This window comes from Thamnophis sirtalis, unplaced genomic scaffold (assembly GCF_051295495.1).
Source record: "Thamnophis sirtalis isolate CommonGarterSnake01/CBP01778 unplaced genomic scaffold, rThaSir2_p1.2 scaffold_14, whole genome shotgun sequence".
In the NCBI taxonomy this organism is placed as follows: Eukaryota; Metazoa; Chordata; class Lepidosauria; order Squamata; family Natricidae; genus Thamnophis; species Thamnophis sirtalis.
This window is the reverse complement of record NW_028261394.1, coordinates 20,957,953-20,979,185: the sequence shown is the minus strand read 5'-3', so window position 1 is coordinate 20,979,185 and position 21,233 is coordinate 20,957,953. Positions and strand designations below refer to the sequence as shown.

The following is a 21,233-nucleotide window of genomic DNA, read 5'->3' as shown; positions in this document are numbered from 1 at the left end:
AACAGAAAAACAAGGGCTATAAACAAGGCCTCTTAATTACCCAACACATTGATAAAGCCAAGGAGAGATTACTCAACCCCTGAAGCGCAAAGGTGCCATGCTCAGAACACCTTGTCACATTCTTGTCCCATCCCAAAGGGGATGATGTACCGGGTGCAAAGGCCTTGCCCAGGCAGTGTCGCAATGGCTGCGGCACCTTCCATCTCCTCGGGCACTGCTCCTCTATCCCCATTTCCCAGGAATCAAAGGGCATCATTTTTAGGGTCCAGAGAATGGAGGAAGAACTACAAGCCCCTCGTTTTTAGATTACATTGGGCTGCCTGTGGCTCAAGGGTGGCATTCCGGCCATCACTCTGCATGGGAAAGCCATGCTGGTCGATTCCATCCCATTTTTATATTATTTAATTAACCTCTGATACATTCAACTCAATTAATTGAAATTATTTAATTGTTATATTTAATTCATCATTTAATTCACTTGTAACATAGTTGTAGGTGGAGGTTTTTAAGAAGAGATTGGACAGCCATTTGTCTGAAATGGTGAAGGGTCTCCTGCTTGAACTAGAAGACCTCCAGGGTCCCTTTCAACTTTGCCATTCTCCTATTTGGTTACTTCTTTCAAACCTCTGGCTCCAAGTGAAATCCTGAAGAGTGAAGCAACTGTTAAACTTTCAGGACTCTTTTTCAGGTTCCTCAAGGGAGGTGGGAAGTAGGCAGAAGCTCCTGAGGTTCTTCAGCAACATAGCCAGAAAGAGCTCTTGATTGAAACCCAGCGAGTGGCCTTCTACCATCTCCTCCTGATTCAATTTGGGATGGGGGGGAGGGTCCCCTGTGGACAGGACTTCCTGCTTCTGCTCCCCAAACTCATTAATTGTGTTGGACGGTCCCTTATTTTCTTTCTCTGCCTTTTTGTTCTGAGAATCTCTTGCCCCTAACAGACCCCAAACCTTCAGTCTGGATTGTATGGAAGGGATCTTGGCTACATTCCAACTTATTGCAATAGATCAATTGTACTCTTCTGCCACAGAAACCAGTGTTATTGGTTGAATTTCCCCATAGGGTTGGCATATGTGCAACTAATCTTTCCATCTTTTAAACTCTTTCTCTTTAAGAACACTCTTTTTTCTCTTTTCTGTTTATCTTGTATTCCCAACACCATCTTGGTTTGTTGATTAATCCTTAGCAGCCTCCAATCCTTTCATTTTTGCATCCTAAATCCCCCCCCCACTTCTTTTATCCTTCATGGTCTTTAAAAAGGTCAACATTGGTATGAAAATAGAATGCAGGGTTCTCCAGAACTTTCCTTCTTCTTTTCCTTTCCTTTCCTTTCCTTTCCTTTTTTCCCTTTTCCTTTCCTTTTTCAGAGTAAATTGAGATCCCAGGGGCCTATCCCATGAGGGTGTGGTAAGAAAAGTCAAGATAACAGATGCAATGGTGCAATCAAAACTCTGTCCATTTTTAATGTGTCACGGAGGTGGGCTTTGATCACACAGGTGGAGCTTCTATTAAAATGCTGAGACACCACCTTGACCATATCTGAGGCTATTCATTCATTCATCCATCCATCATCTATCTATCTATCTATCGATCTATCAGTAGAGTAATTCCTTACAAAAGCAATTGACTTTTGGCAGTTTAACTGGTAAAGGTCAGTTGTATTTAACCATAAATAAGTGCCCAATCATTGGAAATAGATTTACTTCTCTTGCCCTTCACCTTATCCAAAAGTGAAGGTATTTTGTTTTATGAGGGTTTGAATATGACGATTGTTCCAATTGTTCCGCACCTTCATCGTTCCATCTGAGACTTTAGGGGCCATCAGAGGCCACCGTTTATCAGCTTTCTCACCTTTGCTCCCCCAGTTCTGACTGGCGTTGATTAAGAGTTGTGTATCTTATGAACAGGAGTCCTGAAAGAGGCAAATCCTGCCTGGTGCCTTGATAGAAAGGATCTACAGAAAAACCCAGGACATTCACAGTTGCGGAAGATGCTCTGCTCTGCATTGAAAAGATCCAATATTCACCTCCCACCCTGCCCAGTTTCTGGGTCTCTACCTGGGTACTTGGAAATTGGGGAAGGGCAGCTTCATCTGTTCCCATGACAGCCCTTGCCCTTTCTCCTGGTGTGGGGAGGTGGGGGAAATGGACATTCTGTCCTTGTTACTGCTATTTCTCAACTGTTTTGGAAAACCTTGAATTTATCCCAATGTTACCTCCAAGACTTGCAGTGTGAAAATGTTAATAAAAGGCTGCCATTTCCCCCCAACGTCAGATGCTCAGTAGCCTCCAACTGACCCTCCACTTGTAATGCTGCTTCCTTTCTCCCTCCTCAGTTGATATGGGATGTCTATGCCCCCCCCCAATAGGGATTAGCCGTAGGGGAGCAGAGGGTCCTCCCCTCCCTTTGTGCAACCAAGCACCATCTGATTTGGTTAAAAAGCAGCTCCCATCATCCCCAGCCAGACAACTGCTCAGCTGATCTCATTGTGAGAAGGCAGGAAGTTAGCAAAGCAAAAATTCAGGTCTTCAGCAAAGAAACAGCCGGAGAATTATCTCCTTCCCTACCAGTCATGAACCACGATGGTGGCGGTCATGGTGGGAGGAAGGGGCTCCACGCTCAAAAACATTCTTGCCAGGATTTCTGCTTGGAAGTCAAAAAAGTCCAGATGGTGGCCATCAACTGAGATCAAAGCACCATTTCTTTGGCTGTGGATATGTGTGTGTGTGTGTAGCAAAGGGTGGGGCTTTGATTGCTGGGGGGCAGCCAGCTTGACCCCCGTCCCCGTATACATCTCTGCCAATCAGGATCTCAGCACAGGCAGGTTGCAGCCCTGCATACCTCCCGGTCTTTTTCCTTGAGGGGAAAGGAGAGAGAGAGAGAAAGGGAGAGAGGAAAGGAGAGAGGGAAAGAGATGGGTGGGGGGCAAGCTGGTGATAATCCAGCTCTTTCAGAATGTCCTTCTAACTCAAAATCCTTTGTAAATCTTGCTCATTTTATTGCTGGCCCGAGGATCAGAAGTTCTGGCTCTTAAGCGTTTTTTGAAATCCTTCCTGCAAATCTATTTTCTTTTTATTTTACTTAGTTATTCATTCAGTAGATTGATCGTCTGCCTTTCTTCCAGGGTCTTCTGGGGGAGACAGTACCTGCCTCCCCTGCTTTCCCCCCACCACAGAACCCCTGTGAGGTTGGCTCCCGTCCGAGAGGAGGGATGGCCCAAAGGCTCCCAGGAAGTCTTGGTGGCTGAGAGTGGAGGGGAATGTTGGTCTTCCCCACCCCCTGGGGCGAGGGGGCACACATCCGGTCTCTCCTCATCAAATCCAGAAGTGCTGCTCATTGAGACCCTCGTCAGTGGCTGTGGACCCCAATTCCACAGGTCCTCCCAAGAGATGGACGTTGGATAGGCATTTGTTCCCTGAACGAAAGCAAAGTTCCCTAGTGCTGTGGCAGAAACAGACACTCTGGATCTCATCCAGTTGTGTGGCTCTTGGGCTTCTGTAACTGGCAGTTGCTGATCTGAGCAGGCCCCTTCCAGGGTACGTCTAGAAGCCTGATTGTGCCATGCCAGTCTGCTGATTAACTAAACATTTACCAATTGCTCAAAATCCTTGGCATCGGCTCGCCATGAGACGCAGCCCAATGTGGAGGCTGAACCGCAGTATATAAAATATCATTCGAATGATCCCCAAATCGGCCTGGGATCAGATTGCCCCAACAGGGTTCCCACTGTGTCCATCCTGCCTAGGGAGTGGGGTTCCTTGTCAGAGCTCTGACAGGGGCCAGCCTGGGAAAGGCTGGCTGAGGGCCACTGCAATGGGGAGACTCTGTGCTGGAGAGATGCTTCCAATCAGCGCCTCATCTGTCATCTTAGTGATGCCTCCCTTTCCGGCTCTGGTGCATCTTTGCAGAGATCATCTCTGCAGCCCAGAGGACTCCCCACAAAAGACACGCTGCTCCCACTTACTGCACAAGGGGGGAAAGCCCACAGGATCCGTCCTTTGTTGGATTTGCCAGGAACTGTTGCTCACCATTCTCTCTGCTTTGAGCACCTGAGTGGAGGAGGCCTCGGAGCTCAATTCTCTGCCTAGGGATGGCACAACAGAGGCGTTAATTGCAGGTGAGCACAGGTGTCTTTATGCAACAGCAGGGACTGGTTTTGCCTGCCTTTCAGAGGCAGCCGATTTGAATCCCACCTTGACTCCCAGGCAAACTCAATGCAAACGCCCTCTGTACATGCTCAAGGCCACCCTGTTATCAGTGCTTTTTATGCTGGCGCATTCCCAAAGGATAGGGCGACAGTGCCCAGAATTCCTGCCTGGATGGGCCGCTGAGGAATTCTGGGAGTCAAAGTCCTCCCATCTGGAGAGGGTGACTGCCTCTGTCGCTTTCAAGAGAGGCGAAGCTTTGAGGGCACCGGTGGTGCCACCTCTTTTAGGAGAGGCAGGCATGCCCACGTCGTCCTCGCTTATGCAGTGACTGCCTTTCTTTGAAAGGCACGGATGCACCGAGGAAGGAGCGTTTCTCAGCCGGCTCTTAGTGGGTCTACGCCCTATACTTGGCCTAGGCTGGCACCCAGATCTGGCAGAGGCTTCCAAAATGAAAGCTTGAACTCAGCACCCATGAAGAGCAAATAGCTCTTCTTCCCCAGCTGGCTGGAACAGCCCCTCCCCTCCCCTTTTGGCCTGACTGCACTTTTGTCACCCTTCTCCCACGCCCCCGATCAGTGGGGAGGGTGCCAATATTCTCGGGAGATAAGAAAGGTGCTTCTCCTGCCAAAGGGGCCGGTCAGCCAGAGGAGCCGTGGACAGCCCAGTGAGAGAAGCCACTGCTCTCCCAGGGTGAAGCCGTCGTGCAGCTGCAGCCAGGAGCGGAGAGACTTGGGTGAGTCCTGCAACAGTTGGGGGCAGGTGTGGGGTCTCCAGGAGAAGGAAGCTTCCATCCAGAAGGGAACAGGCAAGCCACCTTTCCTCAAAGCCCCCCTCTTTGGTTTTCAAATACTTGAAGTAGCTAAGAAGAAATTGGCCTGACCACAAATGAAAAATTCTACGGTCTACAGCAGGGGTCTCCAACCTTGGCAACTTTAAGCCTGGCAGACTTCAACTCTGAAGTCCGCCAGGCTTAAAGTTGCCAAGGTTGGAGATCCCTGATCTGTAGGATACCTTTGAAAGTGTTAAAGCAGAGAATTGCAAAAAAGAATATTTGAGAAGCAAGAAACTCCTTCATGCTTTTCTTGGAATACTTTTTCATTAGGAGCTTTGCAGAAATAAATGTGTTTCTCCTTGGCCGATGATGAGCAGAGATGGAACACAGGGTCCCTGACCCTTTAGGAACTGCCTCCCACTTCGAGTATGGACTGGCACTGAACTCTTCCTTGGACAGAAGGTCCAGGAGATTCTGGATAACATTCTCCTAAGTCGGTTTTCATTCCAAAGTCCATTTCTTATACAATAATCACTGGAGAATAGTTTTCCATTCTTAAATGTCAGGTACAGATTCTTTTTTGAGGGAGTCATAGGATGTTTTAAAGCCAATATTTTATTTTGATATGGATACAAATTTATATACAGTATTTTTTAGAGCAAACTGACCGTTGTGTCTCTCAGTCTTGCAGCTGGTCTCCTATGAGGCTGCCTTGGACAACAAGGATCAAATCAGATTGTAGACCAGAAGAAGCTTGTGGGCCAAGAAACCAAGCTTCGAAAGCTCATACACTCACCAAAGGTGTCTCTGAAGATGCTAGTCCTCACTGATTCAAGCACCTTCTGAGCCTCCTGCCCTAGGGATTCCTCGGGTGCCTTGAGACCCAGGGAGGAGGTTGCTCTGCTTGCTTCTGGGAAGCAAACCCAGAGAGACCTGGGCCCGATTCTGCTCTGACCCTTTCAGCCCAATAGATCCCCCAAACCTTTGGGCCATGAGGAGTTTTGGGGGCCACCACTACAGCTCCAGTCTGGAGACGTTATCGGGCCAAAAAAAAGAGCACAGAACAATTAAATAATTGCACAAGAAAGTGGCCATTGTACTCCCACCTATTGTGGGGTGTCTAGTAGTGCATATTTGAGCAGGGCGGGGAAAGGATTCCAGGAAGGGGCGCAATTTGGAGGTGGCTTTTCTGCCCTTTTAACAATGGAGGGGTGTGTGTGTGTGCGTGTGTGTGTGTGAGTGCTTTGACCTGCAATCAGCTCTATGCTTCTGCCCAGCACTATACTGTATAGAACTTTGAAAAATTGTGTATTTTATCTGATAAATATAGTAGTGGATGATGGGTGGTGGAGTGAAGTTAACATCGCAGCAATGTCTATGGAGATTCTCCATCATCCAGGCCATGGTTGTCCCAAAGGTGCTTTTTCAAAAGGCAACTGGACTGTCTTTGTTTTTGCTTGAAGACATTTCACTTCTCATCCAAGACGCTTCTTCAGCTCTGAGTGAATTCCCCACCATCCAGTCAGAGCTGAGGAAGCTTCTTTGGTGAGGAGCGAAATGTCTTCAAAGAAGAACCAGAAGGTCCAGTTACCTCTTGAAAAAGCACCTTTGAGACATCTAGGGAATGCTGTGGCCCAGAAGTCATTTTAGGTTATAGCCAAGAAGGTGAGTTTTGAATTGAATTTGAGCTTTGAAGTGTGATTTTTCTGGGGTTCTCTTATGCCCGCAAATACAGTCGTCATGCTCTCAACCACCGATGAGTTAATTCAGTCTTTCTCAACCTTGGCACTTGAAATTTGCACATCTTCACCTGCCAGGATTGAGAAAGACTGAGGTCATCTCTCTGCCGTTATTTGCCATCCCATTCTAAGAAGCAGCTCATCAACATCTCATCCCGCTTTCTCATCCCACCTCGTCAAGCATATCCCATCAGGCAAGGATCAAGGGGGAAGGTCTTCTCTGCTGTGGCCCTTCAGAACATCTAGCCCCCACCCCAAAGAGAGGCAGGCCCCCATCCTTTTGGCTTTTGGGTTGAGACCTGGATTTGCCCACTAGCATGGGGTCTAAAAGTGTGACGCAGCCCCGAGACTTGATGACATCCCTGCTGCCTTGTGAACTTTTCAGCTTTTGTGTGTTTGTATGGTTTCGTTATGATGCTGTAAACTGCCCAGAGTCACTTAGGTAAGATGAGCAGTTTAGCAATTAGGCCAACCAATTAACCAAGCAACCAAGCAAACAACAAACAAACAGCCCTTGTCCAGCTGCCATTCAACAACCACCTTCCCCTCTTCCCTGGACTCTCCAATTAACCCAACCTTCAAGTAGCCCATTCAGCCCTGAATTAAACACTTGAGCCGGGTTCATTCAGCACCCTAAACTAAAACGCGGCAGCTCCCTTTCTGGTTTGGTGTGAAGGGAGAACCAGGGAATCATAGAGCCATTGGGGGTCTTTCTCCCTGGGAAAGTCTACCTCTTTGGAGGCCTACAAAGGTGTTCTGAATATGTGGCTTTGGGTTACAGCAGAAAACAAATGTGGGGCATCCCTGGGGTGAACTCAGCCACCCAGCCCAATTTTGTGATTTTTCATTTGGCTGATTGGTTCCACCTTTGACTTCTGTGCTCTGTTCTTGGGGGAGGGAGGGAGAGAGAGAGAGAAGGAGAGGAAAAGAGAGAGAGAAGAAAGAGGAGAGAGAGGAGAGAGAAAAGGAGGAGAGAGAAAGAAGGAGACAGATGGGAAAAAGAAGACAGAGAGAGAGAAGAAAGAGGGGAGAAAGAGAAGGAGACAGGAAAAAAGAGGAGACAGATAAAAGAGAGAGAGAGAGAAGAGAGAAAGAGGAGGGAAGGGGGAAGAAGAGGGAAAGAGAGAGAGAAGGAGCAGAAAAGAGAGAGAAGAAAGAGAAGAGAAAGAGAGGAGAGAGAAGGAGACTGAGGAAAAAAGACAGAGAAAAGAAAGAGAGAGGGAGAGAGAGGGGGGGAGGGAGGGAGGGTGAGATCTTGACCTGATCAGTCTGGCTGGCTGCAGTGTTGACAAGAGGGGGGGGGGCTGTGGGTTTCCTTTCCCTGCCTGTTAACAGAGGTGGGTAAAGAGGGCAATGGGGACACAGCTCTGCCAAAGCCTCACTGCACCCAGAACAAGGTGGCCTTGTGGGGAATGACAAGCGAGACAGATTTAAGGCCCCATTGTCACATTCCAGGATCAACCTCCATCCACCTCATTGGGCTGGCAGGGAACATGTTTGCATGCCAGGGCATAATCTTTGTCTTCCAGAATCGGCCAGCCATGTCCGACTTGGAATTTGGACGGATGTCTTTCAAAGAGCCTGAGCTGGAGGCCAAGCGTGGCCCGGCCCAACCCCACTGGTACGAGCGCTACCTGCAGCCTTGCATCGGGGAGCTGGTGGGCTCAGCCTTCTTCATCTACATCGGCTGCGTTTCGGTCATCGAGAACTCAGAAGGCACTGGGAGGCTGCAGCCGGCGTTGGCTCACGGGTTGGCCCTGGGACTGGCCATTGCCATCTTGGGGAATATCAGGTGAAGGAAGGGGCAGCCATGCGGTTTGGTCAGGGGATGTGGTCCATCGCTGGAGCGATGGAGGAAGCTAGAGTGCACAAGAGGAGGAGGAGGAAGAAGAGGGGTCAGTTGGATTCAAGATCCATCCTCCACTGTTTCTCAACCATGGCAAGTTGCAGAAGGGTGGACTTCAACTCCCAGCTTTGCTGGCTGTGGAATTCTGGAAGTTGAAGTCCACCCATCCTCAACTTGAAAAACATTGATTGACAGGGCTGCAATGTCAGTCCTCTTCCTCTGAATTGCTCTTCCTTTGAATGGAGCCCCCACCTGGGATATTTTCTTTCTTTCAGGCATGCTTTATTGATTGATGGATTGACTGTATGGCATAATCATACATGGACTAGCAATTTCTATTAATATTTCACCTAGATTAGTAAAGCAACATAAACCATAAACCTTAAAAAGATCTCTCTTCAAATACCAAGGCCTAGGCCATCTCACCATTGAAGCAAAAATAATAATGATTTTTTTAAAAATCAGATACTGGACCAGCATATGCCCTCAGTTTAGAGTCAGCCAGGATGTGCTCTGCAGTTTGTTGTGGGTCCCTGCAGCCACACTGAGGGGAGGATACTTTTACACAGAGAGGCAAGGTAGATGACGAAAGTCTACTTAAACAACAACTTACTCCCCTGTGATTCCCATCTTGGAGTAACACTTGACTGGACTCTCTCCTATAAGGTATACCTAGCACAGGGGTGTCAAACCTAAGGCCCAGGGGCTGCATTTGGCCCATGGGGTGCTTAGATCTGGCTCGCGGGGCCACCCTGGAAACAGTGAAGGACTGGCCCACGATGCCTCTGCCAGGGGAAACAGAGCTTGCGAGGGCCACGCACAGCCCTCCCGAGCTCCGTTTTCACTGGCAGAGGGTTGCAGGGGGCCATCCCAGCCGAAAACAGAGCTCAGGAGCCCATTTTCGCTGGCAGAGCACTTGGGCCACCACATGTCTACCCCCCAACACATGTGATGTCATGCTGGCCACAGCCACCCCGGTACCCCAAGATCAAACACAAACCTGATGCGCCCCTCAGTGAAATCAAGTTTGACACCCCTGACCTAGAGACGATGATGACAAAAATCAACACAGAGAACAACGTACTCCGGAAATTACGTGGAACTAAATGGAGAGCTTCAGCTTCCCCCCTGAGACCTTCAGCACAAGACTGACTCTTAAAAGTCAGGTCTCAAACAGAGTTTATCAAGTTAAACCTGTGGTCATCTTTAACCCTTCATTTCACTTTTATGAGTTTTGCTCTCTGCCCACAGGCAATGGGGTGATCCAGTGCCCCTTTTCTGCCAGGCCTTCCTCTGACCAAAGATGTCTCTCTCCCTCTCTCTGCCTGCAGTGGAGGCCACTACAACCCGGCTGTTTCCCTGGGGGCCTGGCTTGTTGGTGGGCTGAACATGGTGATGGTCATTCCATACTGGATCTCCCAGTTGTGTGGAGGAATGATTGGAGCAGGCCTGGCTAAGGTATGGAGGAGGATTGGGAAGGGGGAAAGGAAAGGGGGAGGGGTGAGCTAACTCTACGTTATTGTAAGATTACATTAATAGAAATGGCAACTCTGAATGTTCTATACATCTTTTCCCCGGACCCCTTTGTGGCCTAAGAAACTAGGGAGAGTCCCTTCTGAGAAGTTTCCCACATCCACTTTTCTGCTCCGGGCTCAGCCGATTTTTATCTGCTTGTCCCCTTGGTTGTTGTGCCCTGTCTCCCAAGGCCTTTCTCACACACACCGTTGCAGATGAAGAGCAGAGGCCATGGCAGGTGTTGGGTGGTGCTCCATGCGCTCCCAGGTCCCTCACTCACAGCCTGTGGAGGCTTGCAGAGCTTGCCCCTCCCCCCTCCTTGCTTTCTACCTGGGCATTCCAGAGAGGTGCGGCTGGAGCAGACAAGGCACAAAAGCCTGGTCAAGAGCCAGGAAACAATTAAGGATGCACAGAAATCACTTTCCATGAACACTGAGGCACAATCAGTCCTCTGAAATACCCAAAGGCCCGGTGAATTTAAAGGAACACCAACATTTTACTGTTTACAATCTACTTTTGCTTTTCCTCACACACATAAGCACACTCGTGCACATTCACACATGTCCTCCTCCACCAGGCTAGCAAGCGCAAGCCAGAGAGACAAAGCTGTCTGGATCCAAAGATGACTCAAAGAGTGTGGTTGGGGGGGGGGCTTCAGTACCCCTTTTATCCCCCAAAGTCCTTCCTCCTGTGACTCACAAGACGGGCAGCTACTCTTGCTTTGTTTACTTATAAATGTAGGGTAGCTATTGAAGGGATTGGGGGTGGTGGTGTGCGTGTGTGGGAGGGGGGTTACCAGGTGCTCAACTTCCTTTGTCTTGTTAAAGTGACATTTTTCCTTTGTTTCTTTACCATCTTTCTTTCTTTCTTTCTTTCTTTCTTTCTTTCTTTCTTTCTTTCTTTCTTTCTTTCTTTCTTTTTCTTTCTTTCTTTCTTTACCTCCCGGAAGAATCTTTTAGATAACATTTCTGGCTTTTTGTCCTCTCTGCTTACAAGGCTGCTTCATCTTTAGTTATGGCAACTTCAGTCCAGTCTCACAGGATTTAGGACAGTGTTTCTCAACCTTGGCGACTTTAAGTCCTGTGGACTCAACTCTCAGCTGGCTGGGGAATTCTGGGAGTTGAGGTCCACAGGACTTAAAGTCGCCAAGGTTGAGAAACACTGGTTTAGGAGGAGGTGTCTGACCCATGGCAGATCTCCCATGCAACCCCTGCCCCCCCCCCAAAAGAACCAATGTAAGCTAATATGGTGGGCAGAAAAGTAGTTGTCTTGGCGGATGCTTGGATTCTGGGCATGTCCTTCCTGCTGACCCTCCTTACTTGCCAAAGAAGATGCAAGGAAGGCTGACAGGTGGGATGTCTGCCTCCTTTTCCAGCTGTGGCTTCATATCCCTCCAACTGGAAATCACTTGCTGCAGCCCTTCTGGATCTGGCGTTCCTCTCCAAGCCTTCATAGGAGGAGAACAATCTCTGCCTCTGGTTCCAGTGTGTTTGGGGGCACCTGAGACTGCAAGCCTTCAATGGGAAGCCAAGGAGAAAGCCCAAGCGATATCCCAAATCTTTGTCCAGTGCTAAAGCAGGAACTCAGTCTCAAGGACCTCAAGTACTTAAGAGCCCCCAGTGTGAATGAGATGAGGCCTCAAACGTCCACGTGTTTTTCATATATTAACAGAGTTGGAAGGACCTTGGAGGTCTTCTAGTCCAACTTCCTGCTCAAGCTACCATTCCAGACAATTGGCTGTCCAGCCTCTTCTTAAAAGTCTCCAGTGATGGAACATCCACAACTTCTGAAAGCAAGCCATTCCACTGGTTACTCATTCTCCCTGGGAGGAAATTTCTCCTAGGTTAGATCTCTCCTTGCTAGGTTTCCATCCATTGTTTCTTGTCTTGTCTTCTGGTGCCTTGGAAAATAGGTTGACTCCCTCTTCTTCTTTTTGATCTCCCCTCAGATCCTGGACTACTGCTATCATGTCACTCCTAGTCTTTTTTTCACAAAACTAGACATACTCAATTCCTGCAACCATTCTCCATATGGTTTAGCCTCCAGCTCTCTAATCATCTTTCTTGATCTTCTCAGCACTCTTTCCAGAGTCTCAACATCTTTTTTATAATATGGTGACCAAAACTTGATGCCATTTTCCAAGTGTGGTCTTACTAAGGCTTTATAGAGTGGAACTAATACTTCACGTTATTTTAATTCTTTCCCTCTGTTAATGCAACCCAGGATTGTGTTGGCTTTTTTGGCTGCTGCTGCAAACTGCCAACTCCTATTTAAATCATTGTCCACTAGGACTTCAATATCCTTCTCACAGTTACTACTATTGAACCAGGTTTCTGTATGCTTGTTTAATCCAGGTTTAGCAGTCTGGGATAATCCCTCTTTGATGTCTGTCTCAGGTGACCACAATGTGGGAGAGGTATGAAAATGCCACAGGAGGAGCTTTCACGGCACTCACCTCAGATCACCAGCTCCCGGCTGCTGTGGTGGGGGAGATTGTGATGACCATGTTCCTGGTGATGGCTGTCTGCATGGGGGCCATTAATGAGAAAACCAAGAGTCCACTGGCACCCTTCTGCATTGGCTTCACCGTCACCGTGGACATCCTGGCTGGGTAAGTTGGCCAAAAGGCTGGCAGGTTCTTCTTCCCAGGTCTAGGAGGAAGTTTTTTTCTCCAGCAATTCCTTCCGCAGCCAGCCCTGCCCCCTGGGTCGACATTCTCTGCTATTGAATTGGTTCCTAATACTGTCCTTAAAAGGGGGAGCAGAGAGGCAGCCCTGGAAAGATCCAATCTTCAAATGCTTCCTTTGGCTGGTGCAACACCTTGAGGACAGACCTGTACCAGGGATGAAATCCAGCAGGTTCTGGAGGACCAGTAGCGGAAATTTTGAGTAGTCCAGAGAACCGGCAAATGCCACCCCTGGCTGGCTCCAGAGTGGGGAGGGAATGGAAATTTTGCAGTATCCTTCCCCTGCCACCCCACCAAGCTACGCCCACAGAAGTGGCAGTAAAACAAATTGAATTTCACCACTGCTTTATACCTATGTTTTATAGCAGTGGTCCGTAACCTTTTTGGCACCAGAGACCGGTTTCATGGAAGACAGATTTTCCATCGGAGGGGGAGGGGGAGGGGGGAGGAGGAGAGTGCAACCTTTACAGTAGGGTTTGCTATGGGTCCTGTTCTTACTGTGACCCGAGGTTGGGGACTCCTGCTTTATAGGGTTTTCAGACAAGAGGTTTTGATTTGGTTTGAAAAAGATGCAACTCATTGCCCCACAAAATTTGTTCCCATTAATTAATGCTTAACTGCCCTCTTCCTCAAAAAACAAAATCTGCCATGTTAAATGTTAAATAAAAAGAGCAACATCACATTACTACCTATTTGCGTGGGTCACCTCCATCTCCATCCTCCTTCATTCCCCCTCCCCTCCCCTCCCCACAGTCTCAGGTGTCAACACATGTACAAGTTACCAAGCACCCTCACTTCTCTACCTAACCCAAAAGCTGTTTCTTCCATTCTGGGAGGAAGACAGGCAGGTGCAGAGCTGGTTTCAAGAAGGGTGAACTTGGAGCATTTCCACATCTCAGAACATGAATATAAAAACATTGGCAGGTGTAAGAAACAACCGTGCACGTGCTCAGCACAACCAGGGAGAGGGAAGGCTGGCAGCCATGACAGCTGATTCTGAGACCTTCTCAACACCTACTGGATTCAAGTCCCCCGAGCGCACCTGCTCCTTGAGGGATTAAGGTCCATTATGGAAGGGATTTAGCCTGTGGAAAGCACAAGGAGATAAAACTCGCCCTCATGAGCTTGCCTGGGCATCCTCTGAAATCAGGGAAGGAGCCATTTGCAGCCCAAATTTGACGCAGGAAGGAAGCAGCATTGCCATCATTATCCACTGGTCAGCTCCCCTGGAGGCACCAGGGCTTCCTGACCTGCTGGACAGCTCCGCTGCCTGGCTGATGGACAGAGCCCTGGGGCTGGGCTGGGCTGGGGGCTTTAGGGTGGGCAGAAACAACTTTTCTGGCCTGCCTGGGGAGAACCCTGTCCCTGGCACTCTTTGCAGCTAGGATCTAGGGTGAGGGTGCCCATCTGGGCTCTTGGGCCCTTCATGCCCAGAAGCATTCAAACTATGCCTCTCTCCATCATCACTGAGGTTTTGTCTGGAGGAGGTTTCAATCCCGCCCCACCAGCAATCAGGGAGACGAACTCCCATACCCCTCAATTGATAAAAATGAGAAAGAGAGCCGAGTGGCCATTATGTGCTTCAGCTGCAGTTCAGCTGCTAAGTCATTTTTCCCAGCTGTTGCTGACAGAGTTCAGCCAGTGGAGGGAAGAGGGTAGCCTCCAAGGAGGGGACCTGGAATCCCTGGATGGCTCTCTTCCTGATTTTGACTCAGGTGATAGACATGGCCCATTGCCAGCGGCATCTCCCCTTACAGATCCACGTCATGGTGTCCCCACCCCTCATCGAAATTGTTGGTGCCTCACAGCAAAATCCCTGGGAATGCCTGCCTCTTCTTTCAGAATAATAGAATAACAACATGACAGTTGCCCACTCACTGGCCTTGTGGAGTGGGGTTGGGGTTCTGTTTCTAGCCATCCAGAAAATGCATCGCCCTGCAGTGCTTGCCTGCTGCTTGTCTAAAGACCAATTGAAATTCTGCCTGCAGCAGCTCTTCCCCTTGCTTGTCCCTGGAGGTTCCTCTCCCGGTTATTTCAGCGCCATTTCAGTGTACACCGAGGAGACTTGGATGCAGTTGGCCTCTTGGCCCAACTGGAATTGGGCTTGTCTTGGTCAATGTCTCGGGATGGGTGGATGGGAGGGGGGCACTCTTAGTATTGCCAATTAACTCTGCGCTCAGTTAGAATAAAAGGGGCAGTAGAGAAGACGTCTCTAGGGGAATTCTTTGCCCAGAATGGAGAATCCTGAAGCCTTGAAAACATCCCTGGGAGGGGCCGCTTAATTCTTTCAATCTTTCTTCTCTCTTCAGGGGAGCTGTTTCTGGAGCCTGCATGAATCCAGCCAGAGCTTTTGGCCCCGCGGTGGCTGCCAACCACTGGGACTATCACTGGGTGTACTGGGTGGGCCCCATGGGAGCTGCGCTTCTGGTGGGTGCATTGATAAGGTACGTGCCATGTTTTCAGGGCCTCCCAGAATGCCCTGGGGGGAGAGCTGTATGGGTCTGGGGGGGAACCTCATTCCAGAGGGCAAATGCCACTTCACGGGGTTGCCTGGCTGAGCTAGTTGGATTCTTAGCTTGACTCTGGAGTGGGACTCAGGAATTAATTGAATCTAACAGCAACGATTCCTCAAGTAACAGTCAACGGAACTTCTCAGATTGTATGACATGTTAAAAGATCCCAGTTTCATCGAGAATGAGAATAATGAAGTGTTTGGCATGCAGGAAATCCCACATTCAGTCCTGGCAGGTCCAGGCCAGCCCACCCCCACCCCCCTACTGAGAACCAAGTCAGTGTCATCTTGGCCATGTCAGGAATGGATGCCTCAGGGCTGCCTGTTGCCTCTCAACCGCTTTTGTTTGGTCTCCCAAAGTTTTCAGTGTGACAGAAGGCATAAATAAGGCAACACATGGGAAGTAATCACATTTGTTTGTAATTAATCTAATTGCAAGTATGTTTAGCAGTAACATGTGGTTTTGCTTGACTATGCCAACCTTTTTTGAATCTGGCCCCTCTGGGTGCCATTCAAAAGCCAGAGGTGCCCACGATGGTCATAGGGACCTTGTCCTTCCATCCCCAGAATTCTTTCACTGTCCTTCCATTACCAAGTCTTCCTCCCTTGTGCTAGGGAGATACGGGGAGAGGCAGTGTCTGATTTTGGTATCATAAACTAACAAGGCAGGCTAGGTTTATGCAGCAGGCTTAGCCATAAATGATATTCAATCAAGGGTGCTAGGTTTAGTATAAACCAGGATTAATGTGAGCTAGGTTCAACATGGAAAAGGCAGAATAACAGAGTTGGAAGGGACCCTGGAGGTCTTCTAATCCAACCTCTTGTGCAGGCAGGAGACTCTATACCATTTCAGGAAATGGTTGCCCAACCTCTTTTTAAAAACCTCCAGTGTTGGAGCCCCACAACTTCTGGAGGCAAATCGTTCCACCGATTAATTGTTCTAACTGTCAGTAAATTTCTCCTTAGTTCTAGGTTGGTTCTCTCCTTGATTACTGTAGTTTCGACCCATTGCTTCTTGGCCTGCCTCCAGGGGCTTGGGAGAATAGCTTGACTCCCTCTTTTTTGTGGCAGCCCCTGAGATATTGGAAGACTGCTATCATATCGCCTCTGATCCTTCTTTTCATTAAACCGGACACACCCAAATCCCTGCAACTGTTCTTCATGTTTTAACCTTCAGTCCCCTCATCATCTTTGTTGCTCTGCTCTCCAATCTTTCCAGACTCTGTGGGAGCCAGAACTGGATGCAATATTCCAAGTGTGGTCTTAGCAAGACATTATAAAATGGTATCAACACTTCATGTGATCTTAATTCTAGGACTGTGTTGCCTTTTTAAAGGCTTGACTTTAGAGACAATATAAGTGGAAGGGATTTAGTTTCTGGCATTATGGTTAGAGTTATCTGGATGATGGATCATGGCACATTTCTTGCACCTTATAAGGGCTGCAGAAATCATGTCTGCCCAAAGCAGAGTGAGCTTGATTAGGAGGTTGTTTAAGTAGAAGCAAAACCAGGAAGCAGTTTGAGATGAGACGTGTCTTGCTGAAACCGAAACTCCTCACCCACTCAGTGAAAAATCAGAAAGAACATGGCCTCCTAAGCCACACCCTTCATTGTCTCTCCACCAATGGCCACCACACAAAAGATGAACAAGATGAGCTCAGATCTTTTGGAACAAAACAAATATAGGCACAAGAAAAGACAATTCCAGGACTGAAACAGAGCAAAGGGAAGATATAATTTGCTCAAAACTGAGGGAGGAGGAAATGTGCAGGATATCAGAAATTTCAAAATTACAGAGTTGGAAGGGACCCTGGAGGTCTTCTAGTCCAACCCCTTGCTCAGGCAGGAGACTCTAGTCTATACCGTTTCAGACAAATGGTTGTCCAATCTCTTCTTAAAAATCTCCAATGTTGGAGCTCCCACAACTTCTGGAGCAAGTCGTTCCACTGGTTAATTGTTCTCACTGTCAGAAATTTCACCCTAGTTCTAGATTGCTTCTCTCCTTGATTAGCTTCCACCCATTGCTTCTTGTCCTGCATTAGCTTCCACCCATTGCTTCTTGTCTTGCATCAGGTGCTTTGGAGAATAGCTTGACTTCTTTGTGGCAACCCCTGAGATATTGGAAGACTGCACAGTCATATGAGCATCTGCAAGAGCTTTCATCAGAAGTGAATCTCTGGAGGGCCACCATGAGGTTCATTCCTGAGTTCTGCATTGATTAAAGATGAGGAGGGGAACAGGCATAGATCCTAATACACTGCCCCCAACTTCCACAAAATGCCATTTAGAAGGGTTATCATAAACAAAACTCAATATTTCAATGCACATAAAACCAGAGAGTTGACTGCACGACTGTGGATACATCTTGACATTTTTGACCACATGCTGCAGACACCTTCAATCCTTAAAGAAAGCCTCTTTAATGAAAAGAAGGACTAGGGGTGACACGATAGCAGTGTCCAAATATCTAAGAGTCTCACACAAAGCAGGTCAACTTTTCTCCTGAAGGCAGAACAATCAAGGGGAGAAGCAATCTAGAACTGAAGAGAAATTTCCTGACAGAACAATTAACCAGTGGAATTGTGGGTGCCCCAACACTGGATGTGTTTAAGAAGAGATTGGACAACCATTTGTTCAGAATGGTATAAGGTTTCCTGCTTGAGCAGAGGTTGGACTAAAAATCCTCCAAAGTCCCTTCCAACTATTTTTTTTATAAAAAGTTTTTTATTTTTTACCATATAAACATTTCATCTTTCCTTAAACAGTTGTCGTCTGAATACAAATATCTCTGTGCAACAGCTTTCAGCATTTACAACATCATTAATATTAATTCTCTAATCTTAAAATTGTAGTATATTAAGACAATTGAACATTATTAACCTATTCATTTTCTTAACATATCTTATAATAAAAATACAATAACGTTAAGCATAATTATCTTCCTCATCATACTAACAATTATCATCTTGTTTATACCTCTATCTTAACATATTTTCTATTCTTTAGTCTTCTTCCCTTATTTCCAATTTCCCTTTTCCCCTCTAATCATTGATAAAATAATTCCCATATCATATAATATTCAGTTTGTTCTTTCTCTTTAATTATTACTGTTAATCTATTCATTTCTGCACATTCTAATATTTTCCTGATCACCTAATCACTAGGAATCTCTTAACTTTTCCAATGTTGTGCAAATACAATTCTAGCTGCAATTAATACATGGATAATTAAATAGGTATTCTCTTTATTATAAGTTTCAGGTAAATCCCCAGCAAAAATATTTCTGGCTTTAACTCAATGTGTTTTTTTATCTCTTTCTTCAACCATGTCTTTATTTTTGTCAAATATTTTTTTGCTTCTACACATGTCCACCACATATGATAGTAAGATACAGATATCTGTATCTTACTATCCAACATTTAGCTGACTTGTCTTTAAACATCTTTGCCAGTCTCACTAGTGCCAGGTGCTATCTGTAAAACATCTTATACCGATTCTCTTTATATGCAGTTGACATTGTTAATTTATAATTCCTTTCCCACAGTTTCTGCTATTAATCTAATTCTATCATATAATCAAAAATTTTCACCCATGCTATCAGTCTCTTTTACTTGTTCCTCTTCCAACTCAATAAGTAACTATACAATTTCTTTATCAATCTTTCTTCTTTTCCTGTTAATATTTTATCCATGTAATTTAGCATCTTTCTCATATCTAGACTATATCTGCACTTGTGAGTACCGTGTTATATCGATCCCTTTCTAACACATTTCTTGTTTAGTTTTGAACTCCCCCTTTTCATTCAAAATGTCTTTACATCTAACAATATTTTCCATATTAATGACATTTGGCTGAATCAGTGCTTCCATTGTTGAAAGCCAAACTGACTTTCCTCAAATAATGTTGGTCTTTGAATTTCTTCTATACTAATATCTTGACTTTTTGACCACATGCTGCAGACACTTTCAATCCTTTAAGAAAGTCCCTTTAATGAAAATAAGGACTAGGGGTGACAAGATAGCAGTATCCAAATATCTGCCACAAAGAAGAGGAGGGTCAACTTTTCTCCTGAAGGGAGAACAAGAAACATGGATGGGAACTAATCAAGGAGAGAAGCAATCTAGAACTGAGGAGAAATTTCCTTACAGAACCAGTGGAATGACTGATCTCCAAAAATTGTGGGTGCGCTGGGTATTTAGGAAGAGATTGGACAACCATTTGTCCAGAATGGTATAAGGTTTCCTGCTTGAGCAGAGGTTGAGCAGGGAACTAGAAATCCTCCAAAGTCTCTTCCAACTCGGTTATTCTGGCTCAATGTGGAAGGGCTGCAGAGAAGGGCAGCAAGGAGAAATGGGGTTCTAGAATTGAGACTGCAGGATCAGGAAAGTTCAGCCAGAAGCTCTCAAGTGGAAGTGCTCTCAAGTGGAGGTGCTGCAGCTCCTTCCAGCTTTCTCCCAAGGGGTCCTCCAGAGCAGGCCTCTCCTCTTTCCGGAATGCAAGATAGGATGTTATGGAGGCTGGTCAGCTGTCAACCTGGCAACATGGGGGGGTGGGGAGAGCAGTCCTTTGTCTTGGACACCTCTGCCAAAAACTCCGCTTTGAACAGCATCAACCCTTTAATAGGTGCCTGTGGGGAGTTTGAAATAGAAAGCAAGCATGGGGTCCAGAAGGGGTGTCCAGCCGTGGCAACTTTAAGGCTGGTGTTCAACTCTCAGAGTTTCCCCGCCAACTTTGCTTAAGGTTGCCAAAGTCGGACTCCCGCGCTGTGCCAGCTGCTCCCTCCCCAGAGAAAAAGCAGGACCGGAAAGCCCAGGGGAGCCGGGGCCGCCTGTCTCCTGTCGGGTGACCGGGTCTGACGCCTCGCTCCTTTATCCCTGCAGGTTCTTGATCGGGGACAGCAAGACGCGCTTCTTCCTCAAGTGAGGCGCCCTGCCAGGACCACCGCTCCGCCTTCCCGCGTGATCCCAGGCAGCCGCAGCCACCCTGGCCCGGGAAGAGACTGGCAGAAGCGGGGCTCCGCCAAGCGCTCATTTTTGCCCCTTCAAAACCGGGCGACGAGATTTTTCTTTTTCACGGTTGCAGATGCAGGGAATTCTGCCCCCCCCCCCTTTTTGAAACGATGCCTCGAATAAGACAGACGAGGGCGAAGAAACGGCCGTCCCGGCAGATCCACGGCCCACAGCGAGGAAGCCGGAGGAGCTTCGGGGGAAGCGGCCCTGGGCAGCTCCGGCTCGAGCAGCGGCCAGCAAACCAGGCCCGGCTCTTGCAGGGCGCTCCCCCGGCACTTCGCCAGGCCCCTGCGCAGCCCAGTCGAGGAAGCCGCCCCTCGGCTCGGCATCTCCGGGGGCGGCGCCTCCGCGCAGCCCCGCAGCCATCGGGGTGCACACGGGCGCAGCGCTTCTTCCGACCGGATCCCGTCTGCGGAAGGGCTGCTTAGATGGACCGGGCTCTCGGAGCACCTGGGCCGGGCTCGGAGATGCCAGCCGCTCCCGTCGGCTCTCCCCAGCCCCAGAGAGTGGCCATTCCCCACCTCCACCCACCCACCCCCGTGGGCCTGAAGCTCCTCCGCGCATCGCCCCTCCGCCCTCGAGCGGGCCGCTGCCCCCAGGCGCTTCCCAGCCCTCGAGAGGCGCCCCGCCGGGTTTAGCCCAAGATGCCCCTCCCCCAAACTACCGCTCTGGTCTCGGGCCTTGCAGGGACCTCCCCTCCCAGCCGCTTCTGAGGCCCGCAACCCCTTCCCCCGTCCAAAAACCCGGGACGGGGCGCAATTCTCTCACCCTTCCCGGTTTTCTCGCTCCCGCCCCGAGAGCGATCTTTCCTCGTCCTTTAAGCCGGGCTACGCGGCGGGGGGCTCCGGCCCGCGGTGGGCTTCCACCGGCAATCGCCCTGCCGGAAGGAGCTGTTGCTGCGCTTTGCCTTGCGGGATCGGCAAAAGCCTGGATCCCGAGATGCACGCAGCCCTTGGGGCTCTTTCGGTTTACGATCCGGCTCCAAGCGCTCTGTGGCCGGTTTAGCGG

The 21,233-nt window shown here is 48.3% G+C and overlaps 1 protein-coding gene across 2 annotated transcripts; it reads left to right on the top strand.

Annotated features, from left to right (window-relative positions):
• The first annotated feature begins 4,622 nt into the window (after nt 1-4,622).
• AQP8 (aquaporin 8) lies at nt 4,623-20,988 on the top strand. Of its 2 annotated transcripts, XM_014074741.2 has the most exons (6): nt 4,623-4,878; nt 8,186-8,448; nt 9,834-9,960; nt 12,414-12,628; nt 15,013-15,147; nt 20,097-20,988. In XM_014074741.2, exons 2-6 carry the CDS (start codon nt 8,198-8,200, stop codon nt 20,137-20,139), a joined length of 771 nt encoding a protein of 256 aa, XP_013930216.2. In that variant the 5' UTR covers nt 4,623-4,878; nt 8,186-8,197; the 3' UTR covers nt 20,140-20,988. The 2 variants fall into 2 exon arrangements, with proteins under 2 accessions (XP_013930216.2, XP_087585181.1); XM_087729055.1 differs by lacking the exon at nt 4,623-4,878 and having other exon boundaries at nt 7,977-8,448.
• Nucleotides 20,989-21,233: the final 245 nt, after the last annotated feature.

What these genes read in the sequence shown, in the direction of transcription:
- AQP8 (XM_087729055.1), top strand. Translation starts at nt 8,069, where the DNA reads ATGACAAGCGAGACAGATTTAAGGCCCCATTGTCACATTCCAGGATCA. An exon ending in TTGGAGCAGGCCTGGCTAAG is followed by an intron (nt 9,961 to 12,413) that starts GTATGGAGGAGG and finishes TGTCTGTCTCAG; the next exon opens with GTGACCACAATGTGGGAGAG. An exon ending in CTGGTGGGTGCATTGATAAG is followed by an intron (nt 15,148 to 20,096) that starts GTACGTGCCATG and finishes TTATCCCTGCAG; the next exon opens with GTTCTTGATCGGGGACAGCA.